At 35.6% G+C, this 22,002-nt stretch overlaps 1 protein-coding gene across 1 annotated transcript in view; it reads right to left on the minus strand.

Annotated features, from left to right (window-relative positions):
- Nucleotides 1–22,002, minus strand: part of DPP10 (dipeptidyl peptidase like 10) — a 638,912-nt gene that overhangs the window by 46,461 nt on the left and 570,449 nt on the right. Inside the window, exons 14-17 of the mRNA XM_024734508.1 lie at nucleotides 16,565–16,656; nucleotides 16,113–16,160; nucleotides 13,004–13,125; nucleotides 11,256–11,303 (exon numbers count right to left, since the gene is read on the minus strand). Coding sequence (XP_024590276.1) covers nucleotides 11,256–11,303; nucleotides 13,004–13,125; nucleotides 16,113–16,160; nucleotides 16,565–16,656 — 310 coding nt within the window. The remainder of the gene's footprint in view (nucleotides 1–11,255; nucleotides 11,304–13,003; nucleotides 13,126–16,112; nucleotides 16,161–16,564; nucleotides 16,657–22,002) is intronic.

Here is a 22,002-nt window from a genome sequence, read left to right on the forward strand (position 1 = left end):
TTTAAGCTCTTAAAATATATTCTATTTATCACTACATTCATTTTTTCTTGATATATTTTAGCATATTTATAATAGCCAATTTATTGTATTTGTCAGTGGATTCCATCATTTCCATCATATCTGAATCTGTCTCAATTCACTGGCTTTCTTTTCCTAGTTATGAGTCATATTTTCTAGCTTCTATATGTAGCCAGTAATGTTTTATTGGATTCTAACCACTGTGATGTCTACATTGTTGAGTTCTGGACATCGTTCTGTCCTTTTATTAATTGTTGGACTGTGTTATAGCAGACGTTTAAGCTATTTGCAGGTCAGCTTTATTTTTTTTTTTTTTGTTTCGCGTGCCTCTCACTGTTGTGGCCTCTCCCATTGCGGAGCACAGGCTCCGGACGCACAGGCTCAGCGGCCATGGCTCACGGGCCCAGCCGCTCCACGGCATGTGGGATATTCCCGGACAGGGGCATGAACCCGCGTCCCCTGCATCAGCAGGCGGACTCTCAACCACTGCGCCACCAGCGAAGCCCCAGCTTAATTATTTGAAAGCTTTAAAAAATATTTTATTTAGTTTGAGTGTGAATGATCTTTGCTCTATGACTTGTTAAGCTCTAATACTAAGGCATGACTCTTCTGGGATCTCTTCTAAACATTCCAGTGTTCTGACTGTTTGGAACTTTAATATATTCCAGCACTGTGTGAGCTCTGGCTTTTCCCAGGCTCAGAGTATCTTCCTATGTATGCTCAACTAGGTATTTTCAGCAACACATGCAAGATGATCCCTTGTAACCCTATGCAGATTCCTGGTGTCCTCTCTCTCTGTCTCTTCTTGTGCTCCAGTGTTGTCCACTTTCCCAACATTCCAGAATCTTCAACCCTTCTGAATGCCAATTTCTGTCTCAACTGTGACTCTGAGATACCCTTATACACTTATTTAATTGTTCCTCTTTACCCTAGAATTCAAAAAATAATTCTAGCCAGAGAGCCAGGACAACTACAACATTCACCTTTTTCCCCTTCTTTCAGGGATCAGAGGCCTATCGTGACTCTTGTCCCATGCTTGAAAAGTGTTGTTTCATGTATTTTATCCAGTTATTTTGGAAAAAAAAAATTCTTTAATTTTCTGTTTCACTTTTCTTTTCTTTCTTTTTGCCAAGAGGCCATGTCTACTTTCAGGTACTCCATGGCCAGAATAAGAATATTATTTTAATTGTCAATGGTTTATCATTGACACTTTATTGTTAATTACAAACTCCTTAGGATGAAACATAAGGCTTTTATGATCTGGCTCCAGCCTGCCCTATAGCCTATACCTTTGATTTATCTTAAATGTTTTGTTCCAGCCACATTGAACAACTTTTATCTTGCAAGTGTAAATAGTTTCATTCCTGGGCTTCCCTGGTGGCGCAGTGGTTGACAGTCCGCCTGCCAATGCAGGGGACGCGGGTTCGTGCCCCGGTCCGGGAAGATCCCACATGCCGCGGAGCGGCTGGGCCCATGAGCCATGGCCGCTGAGCCTGCGCATCCGGAGCCTGTGCTCCGCAGCAGGAGAGGCTACAGCAGTGAGAGGCCCGCGTACCGCAAAAAAAAAAAAAAAAAAAAAAATTTTTCATGATTGTGTATTCACATTCTTTCTTCCAGAAATGCTTTCCACTGACTTCCTCTTTTTTTGAACTGTGTCCACTTCTACCAGAAAAATTATCATATTCTATTATAACCATTAAATTTTCTGATTCTTGCTTTGGACTGTGAATCTGTGTGATTTCAGGCACACCAAACCACCTCTCTTATAAATAAGTGTCGTCCTCTATAATACAAATTTGGGAAATTAGATGTTCTCACAGATTTCTTCTATCTCCCTGATACAAGAAATTTCAGATTATTTAAATAATAGCATATTTTCAAAGAATCTATACCAAATATTCAATTATAAAATTTAAAATGTGAATAATTCAACTTTGTACACTTTCATTAAGGATTCAGCATTTATAATGTAAGACTTGTCATAAAAATGCACTTAATGAACTTAATTGTGGGTAAAAGCATTCTTTTTGTATTTAGAAACCAATATCACCTGATATTTGTTAATGACATAGGCAGCAATTTTTAGAGACTAAAGCCCATTAAACTTTTACCTTTATACCTTACTAGAGAGCATCTTGTTGGATAAATATTTTTATAAGTGGACAATAGTTTATTGCATTACAGTGACTAGCTAACTAAATAAATGAATGAATAAATACAGCTAGAGGCAGTGATATGAGAGTGATATACTAATAATTTCTCATGGCTTCTCTTTATTATCAAAAAGGAATGGGAAAAATAAATTACATGAGATAAGAGGTAGTTGAAATTTTTTTACTTCTAAATCAAAGGTATTCATTTGCTCATGGTAAAAAAAAAAAAATCAACCCATGGTCACAGAGAAATAAAATTATATTTAAGGAAAAAAAAATACAGAAGAAAATACACCATTTTCAAAAGCATACAGAGTTTTTTTCATGATAAATTCAGAAAATATGTTTCAATCATAGTTTTTTGTGAAACATTATGAAGACAAGGTAGTATTAAGATATGATTTTAATTGTGCAATTGAAGAGGAAAAGAGGATTAAAATGAGAACAGAAAATTAGGAAGAAGGAAGTAAGGGAGAGATGAGAAAATATTAGAGAGGAAGTATAAGGAGAGATGAGAAGGAGATGCAATGAAGAGAAAGGAAGAAAGAGAAGAGACGAAAAATGAATTAAAGCAAAAGAAATCATATACACATAAGGAAAAAGAAAATATAAAAAGAGGAAAAGGAAAGATACCAATGAGACAAAAAACTTTGAAATACTAAGCAAAATTTTACATATATATATCATTTCCTAGTCACTGAACATTTATTTTTATTTAATTTTATTTATTTTTTTATACAGCAGGTTCTTATTAGTCATATATTTTATACACATCAGTATATACACGTCAGTCCCAATTTCCCAATTCATCACACCACCACCCCGAACCCCGGCCGCTTTCCCCCCTTGGTGTCCATACGTTTTTTTTCTACTTCTGTGTCTCAATTTCTGCTCTGCAAACCGGTTCATCTGTATAAATTTCTAGGTTCCACATATATGCGTTAATATACGATATTTGTTTTTCTCTTTCTGACTTACTTCACTCTGTATGAAAGTCTCTAGATGCATCCACGTCTCCACAAATGACCCAATTTTGTTCCTTTTTATGGCTCAGTAATATTCCATTGTATATATGTACCAAATCTTTATCCATTCAACTGTCGATGTACATTTAGGTGGCTTCCGTGACCTGGCTATTGTAAATAGGGCTGCAATGAATATTGGGGTGCATGTGTCTTTTTGAATTATGGTTTCCTCTGGGTATATGCCCAGTAGTGGGATTGCTGGGTTGTATGGTAGTTCTATTTTTAGTTTTTTAAGGAACCTCCATACTGTTCTCCATAGTGGCTGTATCAATTTACATTCCCACCAAGAGTGCAAGAGGGTTCCCTTTTCTCCACACCCTCTCCAGCATTTGTTGTTTGTAGATTTTCTGATGATACCCATTCTAACCGGTGTGAGGTGATACCTCATTGTAGTTTTGATTTGCATTTCTCTAACAATGATGATGTTGAGCAGCTTTTCATGTGTCTGTTGGCCAGCTGTATGTCTTCTTTGGAGAAATGTCTATTTAGGTCTTCTACCCTTTTTGGGTTGGGTTGACTGTTTCTTTAATACTGAGCTGCATAAGCTGTTTATATATTTTGGAGATTAATCCTTTATTCATTGATTCATTTGCAAATATTTTTTCCCATACTGAGGGCTGTCTTTTCATCTTGTTTATGGTTTCCTTTGCTGTGCAAAAGCTTTTAAGTTTCATTAGGTCCCATTTATTTATTTTTGTTTTTATTTCCATTACTCTAGGAGATGGATCAAAAAAGATCTTGCTGTGATTTATGTCAGAGTGTTCTTCCTATGTTTTCCTCTTAGAGTTTTACAGTGTCCAGTCTTATAAATTTAGGTCTCTAATACATTTTGAGTTTACTTTTGTGTATGGTGTTAGGGAGTGTTCTATTTTATTCTTTTACATGTAGCTGTCCAGTTTTCCCAGCGCCACTTGTTGAAGAAACTGTCTCTTCTCCATTGTATATCGTTGCCTCCTTTGTCATAGATTAGTTGACCATAGGTGTGTGGGTTTATCTCTGGGCCTTCTTTCCTGTTCCACTGATCTATATTTCTGTTTTTGTGCCAGTACCATATTGTCTTGATTATTGTAGCTTTGTAGTACAGTCTGAATTCAGGGAGTCTGATTCCTACAGCTCTGTTTTTTTCCCTCAAGACTGCTTTGGCTATTCGGGGTCTTTTGTGTCTCCATACAAATTTTAAGATTTTCTGTTCTAGTTCTGTAAAAAATGCCATCGGTAATTTGATAGGGATTGCATTGAACCTGTAGATTGCTTTAGGTAGTATAGTCATTTCCACAGTATTGATTCTCCCAATCCAAGAACATGGTATATCTATCCATCTGTTGGTATCATCTTTCGTTCATCAGTGTCTTAGCTTTCTGATTACAGGTCTTTTGTCTCCCTAGGTAGGTTTATTCCTAGGTATTTTATTCTTTTTGTTGCAATGGTAAATGGGAGTGTTTCCTTAATTTCTCTTTCAGATTTTTCATCATTAGTGTATAGGAATGCAAGAGATTTCCGTGCATTAATTTTGTATCCTGCTACTTTACCAAATTAATTGATTAGCTCTAGCAGTTTTCTGGTGGCATCTTTAGGATTCTCCATGTATAGTAGCACGTCATCTGCAAACACTGACAATTTTACTGCTTCTTTTCCAATTTGTATTCCTTTTATTTCTTTTTCTTCTCTGACTGCCGTGGGTAGGACTTCCAAAACTATGTTGAATAATGGTGGTGAGATTGCACATCCTTGTCTTGTTCCTGGTCTTAGAGGAAATGCTTTCAGTTTTTCACCATTGAGAATGATGTTTGCTGTGGGTTTGTCATATATGGCCTTTATTATGTTGAGGTAGGTTCCCTCTATGCCCACTTTCTGGAGAGTTTTTATCATAAATGAGTGTTGAATTTTGTCAAAAGCCTTTTCTGCATCTATCGAGATGATCATATGGTTTTTATTCTTCAATTTGTTAATATGGTGTATCACACTGATTGATTTGCATATATTGAAGAATCCTTGCATCCCTTTGATAAATCCCACTTGAACATGGTGTATGATCCTTTTAATGTGTTGTTGGATTCTGTTTGCTAGTATATTGTTGAGGAGTTTTGCATCTATATTCATCAGTGATATTGGTCTGTAATTTTCTTTTTTTGTAGTATCTTTGTCTGGTTTTGGTATCGGGGTGATGGCGGCCTCACAGAATGAGATTGTGAGTGCTCCATCCTCTGCAATTTTTTGGAAAAGTTTGAGAAGGGTGGATGTTAGCTCTTCTCTAAATGTTTTATAGAATTCAACTGTGAAGCCATCTGGTCCTGGACTTTTGTGTGTGGGAAGATTTTTAATCACAGTTTCAATTTCATTCCTTGTGATTTGTCTGTTCATATTTTCTATTTCCTCCTGGGTCAGTCTTGGAAGGGTATATCTTTCTAAGAATTCGTCCATTTCATTGGCATAGAGTTGCTTGTAGTAGTCCCCTAGGATCCTTTGTATTTCTGTGGTGTCTGTTGTAACTTCTCCTTTTTCATTTCTAATTTTATTGATTTAAGTCCTCTCCCTCTTTTTCTTGATGAGTCTGGCTAATGGTTTATCAATTTAGATTTTTTTCTCAAAGAACCAGCTTTTAGTTCTATTGATCTTTGCTATTGTTTTCTTTGTTTCTATTTCATTCATTTCTTCTCTGTTCTTTATGATTTCTTTCCTTCTGCTAACTTTGGGTTTTGTTTTTTCTTCTTTCTCTAGTTCCTTTAGGTGTAACGTTAGATTGTTTAATTGAGATTTTTCCTGTTTCTTGAGGTAGGCTTGTATAGCTATAAATTTCCGCCTTAGAACTGCTTTTGCTGCATCCCATAGGTTTTGGATCATCGTGTTTTCACTGTCAGTTGTCTCTAGTTATTTTCTGATTTCCTCTTTGATTTCTTCAAAGATCTCTTGGTTAGTTAGTAACATATTGTTTAGCCTCCATGTGGTTTTTTTTTACGTTTTTTTCCCTGTAATTGATTTCTAACCTCATAGCGTTGTGGTCAGAAAAGATGCTTGATATGATTTCAATTTTTTTAATTAATTGAGGCTTGATTTGTGGCCCAAGATATGATCTATCCTGGAGAATGTTCCATGCACACTTGAGAGAAAGTAAAATCTGCTGTTTTTGGATGGAATGTCCTAGAAATATCAATTAAGTCCTCGCTCTGTAGAGTAATCTTGGTTGTAGTTTCTTTCCTTTCCTCACTTTAAGTATATCATGCTACTCCCTTCTGGCTTGTAGAGTTTCTGCTGAGAAATCAGCTGTTAACCTTATCAGAGTTCCTTTGTATTTTATTTGTCATTTTTCCCTTGCTGCTTTCAATAATTTTTCTTTGTTTTTAAGTTTTGCCAATTTGATTACAGTGTGTCTCAGTGTGTTTCTCCTTGGATTTATCCTGTATGGGACTCTTTACACTTCCTGGACTTGGGTGGCTATTTCCTCTTCCATTTTAGGGAAGTTTTTGACTATAATCTCTTCAAATATTTTCTTGGGTCCTTTCTCTCTCTCTTCTCCTTCTGGGACCCCTATAACGTGAATGTTGTTGTGTTCAATGTTGTCCCAGAGGTCTCTTAGGCTGTCTTCATTTCTTTTCATTCTTTTTTCTTTATTCTGTTCCATGGCAGTGAATTCCACCATTCTGTCTTCCAGGTTACTTATGTGTTCTTCTGCCTCAGTTATTCTTCTATTGATTCCTTCTAGTGTAGTTTTCATTTCAGTTATTGTATTATTCATCTCTGTTTTTTTGTTCTTTAATTCTTCTAGGTGTTTGTTAAACATTTCTTGCATCTTCTAGATCTTTGCCTCCATTCTTTTTCCAAGGTACTGGATCATCTTCACTATCATTATTCTGAATTTTTTTTCTGGAAGATTGCCTATCTCCATTTCATTTAGTTGTTTTTCTGGGGTTTTATCTTGTTCCTTCATCTGGTACATAGCCCTCTGACTTTCCATCTTGTCTATCTTTCTGTGAATGTGGTTTTTGTTCCACAGGCTGCAGGACTGTAATTCTTCTTGATTCTGCTGTCTGCCCTCTGGTGGATGAAGCCATCTATGAGGCTTGTGCAAGTTTCCTGATGGCAGAGACTGGTGGTGGGTAGAGCTGGCTGTTGCTCTGGTGGGCAGAGCTCAGTAAAACTTTAATCCACTTGTCTGCTGATGGGTGGGGCTGGGTTCCCTCCCTGTTGGTTGTTTGGCCTGAGGGGACCCAACACTGGAGCCTAGCTGGGCTGTTTGGTGGAGCTAATGGTGGACTCCCAGAGGGCTCACGCCAAGGAGTACTTCTCAGAACTTCTGCTGCCAGTGTCTTTGTCCTCGCAGTGAGGCACAGCCACCCCCTGCCTCTTCAAGAGACCCTCCAACACTAGCAGGTAGGTGTGGTTCAGTCTCCTATGGGGTCACTGCTCCTTCCTCTGGGTGCTGATGCACACACTGCTTTGTGTGTGCCCTCCAAGAGTGGAGTCTCTGTTTCCCCCAGTCCTGTCGAAGTTCTGCAATCAAATCCTGCTAGCCTTCAAAGTCTGATTCTCTAGGAATTCCTCCTCTCGTTGCCGGACCCCCAGGTTGGGAAGCCTGACGTGGGGCTCAGAACCTTCACTACAGTAGGTGGACTTCTGTGGTGTAAGTGTTCTCCAGTTCCTGAGTCACCCACCCAGTGGTTATGGGATTTGATTTTATTGTGATTGCGCCCCTCCTACCATCTCACTGAGGCTTCTCCTTTGTCTTTGCATGTGGGGTATCTTTTTTAGTGAGTTCCAGTGTCTTCCTGTCAATGATTGTTCAGCAGTTAGTTGTGATTCTGGTGTTTTCGAAAGAGGGAGTGAGAGCACATCCTTCTACTCCGCCATCTTGAACCAATCTCGTCACTGAACATTTTAATGAAGGGTTTCTTTTTCATTATACAGGTAATATACGTTCATTGTAGAACATTAGGAAAATACTTAAGAAAAAAGAACAAAAAATCATCTGAAAGGCTGCCAGGCAAATACAAGACTTTTACTGTTTTCAAATATTGTCTTCTGGAATTTTAATATGCATTTTCAAATAATTTTGTTTAAGTGGCATAAATATTTGAACTCCTTAAACACTTAGAACTATAGCTTAAACAGTTTTAAAGAATTGACTTTTAAAAATGTATTTTTATTTTTAATCCTAGTGGGGAACTAGTGGCAACTCTATTAGAACAATTTGATGAAATTTTAATAAAGGAGTATTTACAAATATAGGACAAAGGGCAGGGAGGTCACAAGGGGTAGTACCATAACCCAGGGCTTATGACAAAGGCTAGGCCAGCAGGTCAAGAGGAGAGAGCAGTTACTTGGAGTTGGTTGCATGAAAGATCCATAGTGACCTTCACCCAAGAGTCAGAGCAACTTGGGTGACTCCACAGGGATAGCACTGGAGAAATAGACTCCAAAGTCACTTTTCTGCCTCTCTTCAGTCACCTATAGGATTCACTTTAGCTGGATCCAATTGGCAGCCAACTGGCAGCAGAACTTAAGTCATCAGTACAAACTCCTGCTGGGGTAGAGGCCATGGGAGAGAAAAACTGTTAAGAGTGGCTCTGAAAAGACAAATGGAAGATATTCAGGGCACAAATCAGTATTCCATTAAAGTTTATTTACAAATCACCCCTTTTATTATTTTTATTATGTTTTTTCACTACCATCAGTAGCATGGTTATAATTTTCTCTCCTTTTTGGTTACTTTATTTCAGATATCAAGAGAAAAATAGCTAAAAAGAAAAAGTATTGGTCTCTTCCTCATGGTGTCTTAAAACACGAATGTGTAACGTACTAGCTGAAGCAGTAGCACTCAATCCATCACATTATAATTAAATATCTCTTCAGTATAAACTATTAAAAGGAAAAATATAGGGTAAATAGATATAAAAGATTTAAGGCTTATGGTTATTTTTTTCCAAAAGATTTGCTGTAATTTATATTTCTACCAGCAATTTATGAGAGCCTCATTATATCCTCATTAGCAATGTAAATTTTTTGATGTTATTAATTTGTTAAGAAAAATTACTTGGCAGTGTTTTACTTTGCATTTCTTTGATAACTGGTGGTTTAAAGGTTTTCCATGTTTGTTAAATATTTTCATTTTTCAATATACTTTTCATGCTTTATTCTGCTTCGTGTGGCCCCAAAATGAGTTATGACTGATTCATTAGTTTAATGAATATTAAACTGAAGATCCATTAACCTGAAGATCCATTAACCCAAAGATTTACTTGCAATCAAATGTAAATTTTATCTCAATAAATAATTGTCTTTTGAAAATAAAAGTAAGCACCTGATCACTGTTCACAGTCCCTTTTTGTTTTCCTTGATCCTGAGACTATCAGAATTCACTTATAAATGAGAAAATCAGAAAGGTTTCCCTCAGAGGAAAGTGTGTCATGATTTGAAACAAAAGTTATTAGAAAACAACATTGCCTTTTAACAGTAGAATAAAATTAATTAAAGTCAGGTTGGGGATTTAAAAAAATATATCATTTTGGCAGAATATGCAATGTAACACAAATAGTTGCTGTTTATTGAGTGTCTATGTTGCAAATGTATCTCATCCTCACAGAAATTTCATTTGCTATTTTTTTTACAAGGAAATTGATTCTATGAGATTATATCCACAAAAGGTATGTGGTGGACTCACTTTATACACTAATTTTTCTATCTGTGAAATTCAACCTTCTTTCTATTTTATCAAATAAACTGTATTTGTTATCATTATTGTTGCCGTTAGTGTTAATATTCAACAGATTTAATTTGCTTACCATAACCGCTTTAGGATTTACACTAAGTAGAAACTAAAAGATGTGCTAACTGATTTCCAACCACACAGAACTCCATTAACTATTTAGAAGTTTTGTCTTTCTCTAGAATAGGCAGGAAGTCTCCATATGGTGGTATTTGAAGCGTCTAAAAGGTCTTTCTGTGTCCTCTAAAAATGATATTTGTCATTCAACATTTTACTTTTATGCCTGTCTCTCCTTTAAGTCAAAGCATTTAAGTAAGACTACTACTTAAACCTAAGTATGTGATGAGACAGACAAAAACACAGTAGAATGAGCTACCATTGTATGGTAGTGATAATAAACCCTATTCTTGAGTCAGATGATCTTATTTGATTCTTGGCGCTGCCACCTGTTATATTAGAGTGACTCTAGCCAAGTTTGTTAACCTCTTTGTGGCTCAGTTCCCTCATCTTTAAAAAAGGATAACAAAATTAACAACATCAGGGGGTGTTCTGAGGAGTAAATGTGTTAATAAATATAAGCCTCATTTACTAGATTATGGTAAATCATTAGAGCATGAGAGTGTTGATTAAATAAAGTTTTGTTGATTAAATAAAGTTTTTAAATGAAAGAAGGAAAAGAAGGATAGATGAAAAGAAGGAAACAGGGAGGCAGGAAGCAACCTGGGTATTCATTTTTAAGATCAGCTCAGCCATGTTTGTATTTATACACTCTACTATTAAAGTTCTTAAACACATTGACCACATCTTACTAGCAATGAACACCCAGCCTCTGTCATATTGCCTGATCAAGTCCTCGCTCAACAGATGATGGACAATTGAATAATTTTTCCCAAAAGTAAATGTGTTGCTCCGGAGGAAAATTTATATGAGGCTCAGGAAAGAATGAACCAGAGTATAAGGGGCCAGTAGGCTGAAATATATCTAAATGAGTCTCATCAATCACTCCTCATTCAATTAAGATACAGTAGATAGGGGCTTCCCTGGTGGCGCAGTGGTTGAGAGTCCGCCTGCCGATGCAGGGGACACGGGTTCGAAAAAAAAAAAAAAAAAAAAAAAAAAAAAAAAGATACAGTAGATAGCCTATTTCAGGCATATAAGAACCAACTCCAATTGTAACATGGCTCAAACCATTTGCTTTAATGTTTCTCTTACACACACAAGGTCAAGTTGATGGTGCCTATGCTACTTTCCTCAGGCTGGGGCCTCCTTTGAAGAAGGCTCTATAGAGTACAACAGTCAGAATAAATAATATAATACTAAGGACCAATGCCAACCATGATGTTGTCTTCATGTACTTACTTGCTGGGTTGTCCGTGTCATGTAGGCTGACCACTGGAACCCCTGGACCTAGATTTTAGAAATGTATGTATAAACATTTTAAAGACATCTAAATAATAACTACTGGAAGATTACATGATAGAGTTCTTTTTTCCAAATATAACATTTCATAGTTAAAACATAATGAAACAGAAACCCGATTATTAGATTTCATTCCTTTCTATGGATATTCTATTCAGAGAAGTAAGAATATACGGGGAAAGAAACTATTTGCAGGATTATTGTTACAATTCTCCCTTCTCCAAAATGCCCTATACTTCTATAGTTCTATGGTTTTAGCCAATCTTATGCACTTTACTCTCTTTTTATCTGGTCTTTTATAGAATCATCACTGATATTCAGAAAGTTGATTCACAACCCTGTGAACCCTCATCCACTCATTCAAGATTAAATTCTATTTACCACTTAGCCAAGAAAGAAAGAATGCATGTATATTAGAAGTATTTTGGCACAGTGGTTAAGAATCCACCTGCCAATGCAGGGGACACGGGTTCAAGCCCTGGTCTGGGAAGATCCCACATGTCGTGGAGCTACCAAGCCCGTGCACCACAACTACTGAGGCTGCGCTCTAGAGCCCGGTTTGCAGGGCAGAAATAGAGACACAGATGTAGAGAACAAACATATGGACACCAAGGGGGGAAAGTGGTGGGGGTGGTGGCAGTGGTGGGATGAATTGGGAGATTGGGATTGACATGTATACATTAATATGCATAAAACAGATAACTAATAAGAACCTGCTGTATAAAAAAATAAATAAAATAAAATTCAATAATTCAAAAAAATAAAAATAAAAGCAAAAAAATATTTCACCCACAAGATAAATTAAAAATTGGAACTAATTATATATTAATTTTAAAAATACATTAACTGGAATTGTTAATTATTTCAAATATACAGGATAATTCAAGTGTAACCATAAGATGTTATCTTAAAACTTCACTTCTCTAAGGAACTCTGCCTAGGGGTCTAATGGTTTTTCTCTGGTGTCATCCAACAAGTACTTCTCTTTTTTGATTACTTTATTTCAGATGTCAAGAGAAAAATAACTAAAAAGAAAAAGTATTGGTCTCTTCCTCATGGTGTCTTAAAACACGAATGTGTAAGGTACCAGCTGAAGCAGTAGCACTCAATCCATCACATTATAAGAGGACATCTCCCATTTCATCTCTGGGAAATACAGTATCCTATTAAAGGGACAGTGATTCCCATCAGTATAACCTAGAGATACCATACTACTATATGTTACCGGCTAGAAGAAATAATTGGGGTGAACATAATTTCTCAAAATTGAAGGGGACTAGACCCTGGGAATTAAATTTCTATAGATCCTAAATTTTTTAACAACCAAGCCATTATTTTAATAAGGAAACGATTGCTTTTCCTACTGTCTAGGTAAATTAGTTTATTATTCTAGCTTGACTTTGCTGACGTAAATATGTTTATTCACTTTTCTAAAAGCTCCATGTCAACCAGCACTTATTGATCATGTGTATGTGCACGTATTGACTTACTCCCAATTTCTATCTTTTAAATAAAGTAATGGATACAATTTCTATCTCAATAAACCCCTAATTTATAACTTTTTAACAAAAACTTACATAAACTAAGAATATCAAATCATACAGCTAGGGTAATCATTACTAATGACAGTAATAGATACTGATCAAATAAAATGAATAAAATAAATTTTATCAGAAATCATCTATTACCTTTACAGAGTAATAAGAAATGTTGATTCATGGGACTAAAACTGGCACCAAAATATGTACATTGTTCTTTCATAAAGTTACATGAAATGCACTGACGATTCAATAATCCTTCAGTAGAAGCACTGGGGAAAGAAAAAGAAAGTTAGAAATGCTACTGTTCCAGGTCCTTGAATGTGTGGTATCTATATTTAAATACTGACATAAACAAAGAAGCTACAGAATTACTCAGCTGAGGTTCCTTGTAAATTATGACTTACCATAAAAATGCAAACAAAGTCAATTCCCATTACTAATGTTAAGACATATGCATTTTTCTTCTCTGTAATAAAATTAAAATTATGTACACCTATATGAATGTAATATGTATGTATGCTTACAAAGAAACTGATTGTCACAGGATGCAATATAACTTATTCTTATTTATATTTTTATAGATATTTCTTTGTAAAGTCTTAAAAGAAATTACCCACAGAGACAAGCATAAAGTCACCAGCAATAATATTCGTTGGAAGAACTAATGTTTTCACAAGTCACACACATATAAAAAGCTCATGATTTCCTAAATTCAACATTAGATTTTGATATTAGTACCAGATTTTTCCCACTAAATAGTTGCACTGAATTTTTGGAAAAGAAAAGCTATTTTTGTATGATAATATATATAATGTTAATGCTCATACATGCTTTGAGACATCAAGGAGATAGATAAAGAGAAAAGCACTCATCTCTTTATTTTACAAACAATGGTGCTTAAGGTTAGAGGGGTTGAAATACTAACCCAAAGTTAAATTTCATGTACAGATTCATTTATTTTATAAATAGAGATTAATTGTAAATTATCTCTGCTTCTAAATGAAAACACTGTTGATGATACATTTTTTTAAAACTTGGCTGGACAAAATATTCTCAATTTCATTTTGGAACAAAACACATACTATAGTATAGTATAGTTCACAAAGTCACAGCTTCACATTTGAAACATTTTGGGCTCATTATAATCCAAAATTTTCCTTTTCTAGTCAAGGTGATTAATATACTAGGCACTTAAACACATTAGCTAGTTTCACCATTATGACAAATCATACCCATTTTTTTTCTTTTAAATTGTGGTATATACGTAAAACAACATTCAACATTTTAACCACTTTTCAAGTATATGGTTCAATGTCATTAATTACAGTCACAATGTTGCACAACTATCACCACAGAAACTGAATGTGTGCCAGTCCCTATTAGTCACAGCTATTTAGTGACATAACTAGAATGTAAAACCTTTTCTCTCTCTACTTTTCCATATGATTTTTCAGATCCAAGTTTCCTAAAAATTATGTTGGTATCTTCTCATTATTTGGATTATGAATTACTAAAATAGAGAAAAGCACATTTTGAGACAAAATAATGACACCGAATATGCTAGCAGTTCTGATTCTGCAGAAGCATCTAATCCCATAAATTAAATCAACCAATTATTATTTTTATAGCCTGGACAAGACAATGATGGAGTTTTCTGGGTCAAACACTAATATTATCTTACAGTCAAACAAACTGGCACTGGATGAGCCATTTAAAGGGAGATTTATTGGTACTATATTTTCTTTATAACACAGCCCTCTGCACTAGTACAGGTCATAGATATATTGACTTTTGTACTGCTCTGCCTTAGTCACTAGGGACATAAGACAAGCACACAAATCTAAGAACCCACTGTGATTCAAATCACATTTTAGGTTAATAAAGGGAGGAGAGAGAGGATGAAGCAGCGCTGCTAGGTGAATTTAGCCAAGTCTAATTTTCTGGCACTGTCATTTTTCGTTAAGAGTTTTACAAAATGAGAAAAATAAAACATTGGTCCAGTATTTCCACATCTCTAAAGGACTGTTCTTGACTGCCACTATTAACCACAGTATAAGTTTCAAGAAAGATAAGCTTCAGGTAACCAAAAAGAGAAAGCGACCGGTACTTTAACCAAGACCTCTAAACTAAAATTAGAATCATTCTCTTTAAATAAACAGCTGTTCTTCTTTTGGAAGCCATTAGAATTGAGAACATGTGTTCCAGACTCTAAGAGAAAAAAAACAAAGAATGTGAAGATGACATATTGGGATATGTGATAAAAAGGAGAGGCTCGCTTCAGATTAAAACAATTTATGCATAAATAAGAGTGTGTGGATGAATTAGAGAGAGTTAAGGTACTTGAAACATGCATTTTTACTCTCAAAGGAAAGTCTAGGCTACTTGGTAAGAATCGTTGGTGACACTTCTTCAAACATGATGAATTTCCACTGAGAATATGCCATGGCAGTTTTGACACTTTAAAAATGGATCTGTGAAATGTAAATTAGAAAGTGTATATGCGTCTATAATTGTAAGTTGCGTGCCAGACAAAAATAAAAGTCATTCTTGGGAGGTCCTGGTGAAAGCTTTTTGAGTGAGGAGACATTTTAAACACTAAATAGGTATGACCTTAACCCCTTTTATGAATATAACTTTTCATCCGGGAAAACTGGACAGATGAAAATAGTCCCCATCCACTGCTTTATTTTAGTAAGCAAGGACCATTCCTGCTTAAATAACAATCAATGGATTATACACATTATGGGGGGTGGGGGAGAGAAACTGCCACTTGATCCACTCTACTAAATGTTCACAATGCTTTTATTTTGTTCGGGAATACATCACATGTGTACAATATTTTAGTATATGTGCTGCCGAAGCGAGCACTTGTACAATATTAATGCCATGAAAATATAAATGAGGCATAGCAGAAGAAAAGCCTACTGGGGGAAAATATGTAAATGCCTGTGATGTGGGTAGTTGAGAAAAGTAAGCCTCAAAAAAAAAAAAAAAAGACATTTTGAGACTGTAAAAACAAATGAGGGAAAAAATAAAGGAGGAATAAGATGGTCTCCATTTCAGTTCCAATTCTTTATGCTCACAGTGGTCCAGAGCTGAGGGACTGGGCCAAGAGTGTGGGGTTTTGTCATACTGAGTTGGTTCTCTCCTAGCCATACCAAAAAGGAAACTTCAGACTTCTCCATCCCATCATTATGCTGTGTAGATGGCCCCTGAGGAATCTACCTGTGCAGGAAGATCCTCTCACATTGCTTACCTGTACAGCTGCCTCCCTCTGGGAGACGACTCGGTGCTCAGAAAGTAACTGCCCATGAAAGAAAACAACATAAACATCAGGCACCAATCAATTTTTGCCACACCGAGTTTTCACCTGAATTTTCAAACTGTCAAAGAACAGGCAAGAGCTCTTCTATTATTTAACGGCAGGACTTGATCCATTTGGGAAACGCATATTTGTTTCTTAAAATATTGTCACACTTTTCCATGATCTCTCTGAGTGTGCGTGTGTGTGTGTGCATGTGTCTGTGCAAATGTCTGTGTAAGTGTCTCTCTGCGTGAAGTATAGGGAGAATCTTAAAGAAAAGGTTGTTCTTTACATGGCCAGGCTACTTGGACTAGGACCATGGTAAGCAAAATATAAATCTAGCATAAAAGACTGCATTTGACAACAGTGACTTCCAACCTGACTAGAGAACCAAAAACACTCACATTTTTTGCGTCGTTTCATCGTACGCCAGGACCTTTATCACTTCCCAGTTTCCTGATGTCAGATGCCGCACAGTAATTTGCTCACTTTTACTCTGCAAAGAAATAGAATATATTGATTTTCTTCTTATTTAAACAGCATCTCTCTGGTCAGCACAAAAGTACTAACCGCCTGTGTTACTTTTAATTCTTTAGTTCTCAGCTAATGTTGAGTTTCTCACTTTCAATCTTAAGAATATATCCACATGTGCATAAACACAGATGCAGGTAAGGTGGTGCCTTTATTCCTCTGCTGTAGGAAAACCATTCAGAAAACATCTCCAGGTGAGGATTACGTGTGCATCATCGTGTTGACGTAGGAAGTCATCTGGGCATTTGGTACAGACACAGGACCTTGTTAACTCTCATCTCTCATTTTGACCACTGCTTGGTCAAAAGGTAAATGTCTCCTACCTAACTCAATAGTGACATTATTTTCCAAAGTTGTGCCGATTTAGAATCTACTAGCAATGTGAGTTTCTATTGCTCCACATTTTATCCACTTCCTCACCAACAGTTAATTTCATCAGACTATTTAATTTTTTGTCAAACTAATGAGTGTGAAATTGATCGACAGCTATGCAGTTTGGAAAGCTTTAAATAAAATATTTCAAACAAATTTCATTCCAAATAGGTTCTGTTACACTATTTTAACCTTTACAGATGTGCATTGCTATATGATTTGCTATTTTCACACAATAATTTGTTTCTGAGATCATTAAATATCATCACTATTGATGAGATCATCAATAATTTATTTCTGAGATCACACTGACCCTTGTAGTCATTGTTTATTTTCACTGCTATATGGTTTTTTTTTTTGTTGTTGTTGTTGTTGTTTTTTGCGGTATGCGGGCCTCTCACTGTTGTGGCCTCTCCCGTTGCGGAGCACAGGCTCCGGACGCGCAGGCTCAGCGGCCATGGCTCACGGGCCCAGCCGCTCCACGGCATGTAGGATCTTCCCAGACCGGGGGATGAACCCGTCCCCTGCATCGGCAGGCGGACTCTCAACCACTGCGCCACCAGGGAAGCCCGATATATGGTATTTTATTGTATGCATGAATACAGTAAAATTTATTTATTTTTTGACATTTGAGTTTTTCCAAATTTTCGCTCTTAAAAACAAGTTGTCTATAAACAGTTTTATTAATGTCTCCCGGTGCATGTGACAGGATTTTCTTGAGATGAACACTGATAAATGGGACTGCTTGGTCAAAAGGTAAATGTCTCCTACCTAACTCAATAGTGACATTATTTTCCAAAGTTGTGCCGATTTAGAATCTACTAGCAATGTGAGTTTCTATTGCTCCACATTTTATCCACTTCCTCACCAACAGTTAATTTCATCAGACTATTTAATTTTTTGTCAAACTAATGAGTGTGAAATTGTATCTCATTCAATTCCTTTATTTTTAAGAAAATATTCAAATCTACAGAAAGGTTAATGGATAGTACATGAATACCCATAAAACCGTTACCTAGATTCACCAAACATTAACATTTTGAATATTTGCTCTCCCCCTTTCTTCATATGCTAAATCATATGAAAGGAAGTTGAAAGCATCAGACTATTTCAGCTCTAAATATTTCAGTATACATCTCTCAAAATTAACAGTATTTTCTCATATAAGCAAATTGCATACCTATGAATAACAATATTAATATCATCTAAATATACAGTATGTATTCTAATTTCCACACTGCCCTAAGTAACCCAAATATCTCCATATCTATATATCTATATCTATCTTTCTATCTATCTACATATCTCCCTATCTACCTAATTGCAGTGGGTTGTCACCTCTTTAGTCTCTTTTAAAGTAAAAGTTATCCTATCTTTTCTTGAGTTCTACAACATTGACCATCTTGGGGGCGGGCATTGCTGCGGCATGTGGCATGCGGAACTTCCCTGACTAGGGATTGAACCCGTGCCCCCTTCATTGGAAGGGTGGAGTCTTAACCACTGCACTGCCAGGGAAGTCCACACTGACCATTTTTAAGACTCTTGGTCCAGTGGTCTGATATGTAGAGTATTTTTGATTTATCTGATTTTTAAAAATGATATAATTTAGGCTAATATTTTTGGCAAGAATATTATATAGGTGATATTGGATATCTCTTATGCTTCATATTAGGAAACACACCATTACACTTCTTCCCATCCTTAACAATGCTGTTTACAAGGTAAGTGATATATGTTCATTGTAAAGTACATTTTTCCCTGTAGTTAAAAGTGGGATGATGCTTGCACATTACATGAATAGCTTTTCCTCCATGAACTTTCCACTCAGTAGTTTTGGTATCCATTCATGACCTTTCCCTGAACAAATTATCATTTGGAAGTGATTTTCTAACTCTAACACCCATTCTATATTTATTAGGTGGTATTCTTCCGTAAAAAGAACTTTCCCTACTTTTTCCCCTCACGTGTGTTCACTCTCTTTATCTCCCTCTTCCTCGTACTATTATAAACATTTTTAATCTGATGTGTTACATTCCATTACTGTTATTTTGTTGTTGTTGTTATCATTCTTCATGATGCTGAAATTGACAAACTTTGGTTAGTGGGACCCCTTCAAGCTAACCCCTCTATTCTTTGGAAATGATTATGTTAGTTTTAGAGTACTTCCTTGTTTTCTGCACAGTAAGATGTTCTAAGATCGCTTCTTATCTCCCATATCCATAATCAATAATTTCTCCAAGGAATATTTTCTACTGGATTATGATATTTAGATATCAAGATCTGGGCTTAAGTGTGCTCATTACTACTCTAATGTTATTAGTTCTGGACCTTTTCAGAGGAGATAGATAGGCAGCCAGACAGATGTCCGTATGTTCTGTGTGTGTAGGTGTATGTGTGCGTTCTTAGTCACACCTCAATTAAAATTCATATCAGTTTGGTTTACATTTTAGGTGTATTATCTTCTCTTAGTATTTCAATTTAAGCTTTGATGTCCTCATTCTTTTTATTTTAAAATATGTACATGGTCAAAAATAAAGTATAAATATGTGGATATATACATTGACAGAAGTCTTGATCTCACCCCATTCTCATCACATAGAAAAAACTTTTCTTCATTTGGTTCTTATTTATGCTTCTTTTCTGGGGGTAGATTTTTATAATTAAAAAATTAATATTTTATTACTATAAATGTAAATGCTAATCTAATTACATATATATGTACAAATTAGAGAGATTGTGGGATGTGCTCTATATCAATTGTTATATACCATCTTCTTTTTAATTCTTAAATAGTTCTGCCTGTGTGGATGTACCATACTTCATTCAACTAGCCTCCAATAATGCAAATAATCTATAGTGATTATTATCTCAAATAATGCTTTATTGATTAACCCTGTGTATATGTTTGTTTGTGGTTTAATGTGTAGGGAATTATCTTCAGGATATTTTCCTCCATAGGGAAAGTACCATTCTGCACATCTACCAGTAATGTATAAGGTGCCTGTTTTCCAATGGACATATAATGACCTACAGAAATGATCCCTGAAAGTACAGTCTTCCCATGAACATGTTACAGAACACGCTGTTCATTGTTTGAATGTTTGCTAATCTGACAAGTGAGAAATGTTGCTGTGGTAGACGCTATGATACACCAACCAGAACTCCCTTCTAGAAGGAAGGACCTACCTCTCCAGTGACTAGAAGTCCTGCTGGAAGAAGGCCCTCAGCTGTCAGTCTGGAGACGGCCTGAACTGAAGAAAATGGACTCACCCAAGATCATACCTCTTTTCAACAGCCCTTGAAAGGACAACCTGATCAATATTGGGATATAGAAGCCCGGCCCTCTTGCTCTAACTTGGGACTTCTCTGAAGGGCTCTCCCAGTGCAGAACTCTCTGTGGGGTTAGCTGAAACCTTCATTCAGATGGCTCTGCCACTCAAATTCTTCTGCCCAATGTTGCTTTCTTTTCCTCCTTTCCAGAGTTATTGATCTCTGTAATAACTGGCCTGCAGGCTAATCTTTCTTTCACAGTTGGCTTCCTGTGACACTCAACTTGTGACAGGTATATTAGTGTATTTTCATCTTGCATTTTGCTTGGAAGAAAAGTTGAGCATCTATATTTATCTATATATGTACAAATGCTTATATATATACATATAATGTATAATATATAATAATCCATTTGCATAATTGTTTTATCTAACTCTCTGCTAATGTTTGTCTCTGTTATCTATTTGATCAGATTTCTTTGTATTCTGGTCTTATTTATTTTTTAAGAGCTCTTTGTGTCTTTATATCCATTTATGTGAGGTATATGCTGCAAATATATTCTCCTGGTTTGTCATTTTGTGTTGACATTGGTTATGATGGCATTTTTCCCCAATTTTTTTTCTGTTCTTTATAAAATCAAGTTTACCAACATATTCTTATATTACTTCTAAGTGATGATGCATAGTTTAAAGACTTTCTTCAAACTAAGGTTACAAAGAATTTACTGATGTTTTGTCCTATTACAGGTAAGATTTAATTTTTAAAGTTAGAGCCTTGTCATTTTAGAGTTAGGGTGGTAGTCTGGAACTACTTTTATCTTTTTCCTAAGGGATATTGAGTTTTCCTAAAATGATTTTATAAAAATTTAATTTTTTCAGTGGTTTGAAATGCCACCTTTATTATATATTAAATTTTCATATGTACCTGAGTCTATTTTTGTACTGTCTATACTATACATTTATCTCTGTTAAGTCATGTCCCAATACCACACATTTTAGTTATAGATTTTTTTTAACATCCATATTATTTAGGACTCACACCCACTCATTGTTCTTATTTTTAGGATTTCCCTAGATAATACTACATTTTTATTTTCCCAAAGAAGCTTAAAAATAAGCATATCTAGTTCAAGCAAATAAAAACTTACTGGAATATCTTATTGGGAGACTATTAATTTTATAATTAATACTGATCTTATGATCTTCAGTTATTTTTTAGAAGAACATAGATATTTTTCCATTTGTTCAAGTCTACTTTACGTCTTTCCAGAATGTTTCAATGTTGTCCTCATATGGGTTTTGTACATTTCATATAATTTCATTTTCATATTTATTACTAAGTATTTTATATTTTGCTGCTATTGTTTAAAGGCCTCTCTCTTCCATTATACCTTCTAATTGATTATTGTTTGCAAATATGAAAGCTATTGATTTCTGTATGCTAAATATCTATCCTGCTGTCTCACTAAATGCTTTTTCCAAATCTTACAGCTGGTTGTTTATTCTTGTCTCATTAACTAATACCTCCAAAATCATTTTACATAATAGTGGAGATAGTGTGCATCCTCCCTTGCTCCTGACCTTGATGGGAATGACACGAGATTGGCTTTTGGGCTGAGGTATACATGTTTTATCACTTTAAGAAATTATCCTCATTTCCTATATATATA

This window comes from Neophocaena asiaeorientalis, unplaced genomic scaffold, assembly GCF_003031525.2.
Source record: "Neophocaena asiaeorientalis asiaeorientalis breed wild unplaced genomic scaffold, Neophocaena_asiaeorientalis_V1.1 scaffold32, whole genome shotgun sequence".
NCBI lineage: Eukaryota > Metazoa > Chordata > Mammalia > Artiodactyla > Phocoenidae > Neophocaena > Neophocaena asiaeorientalis.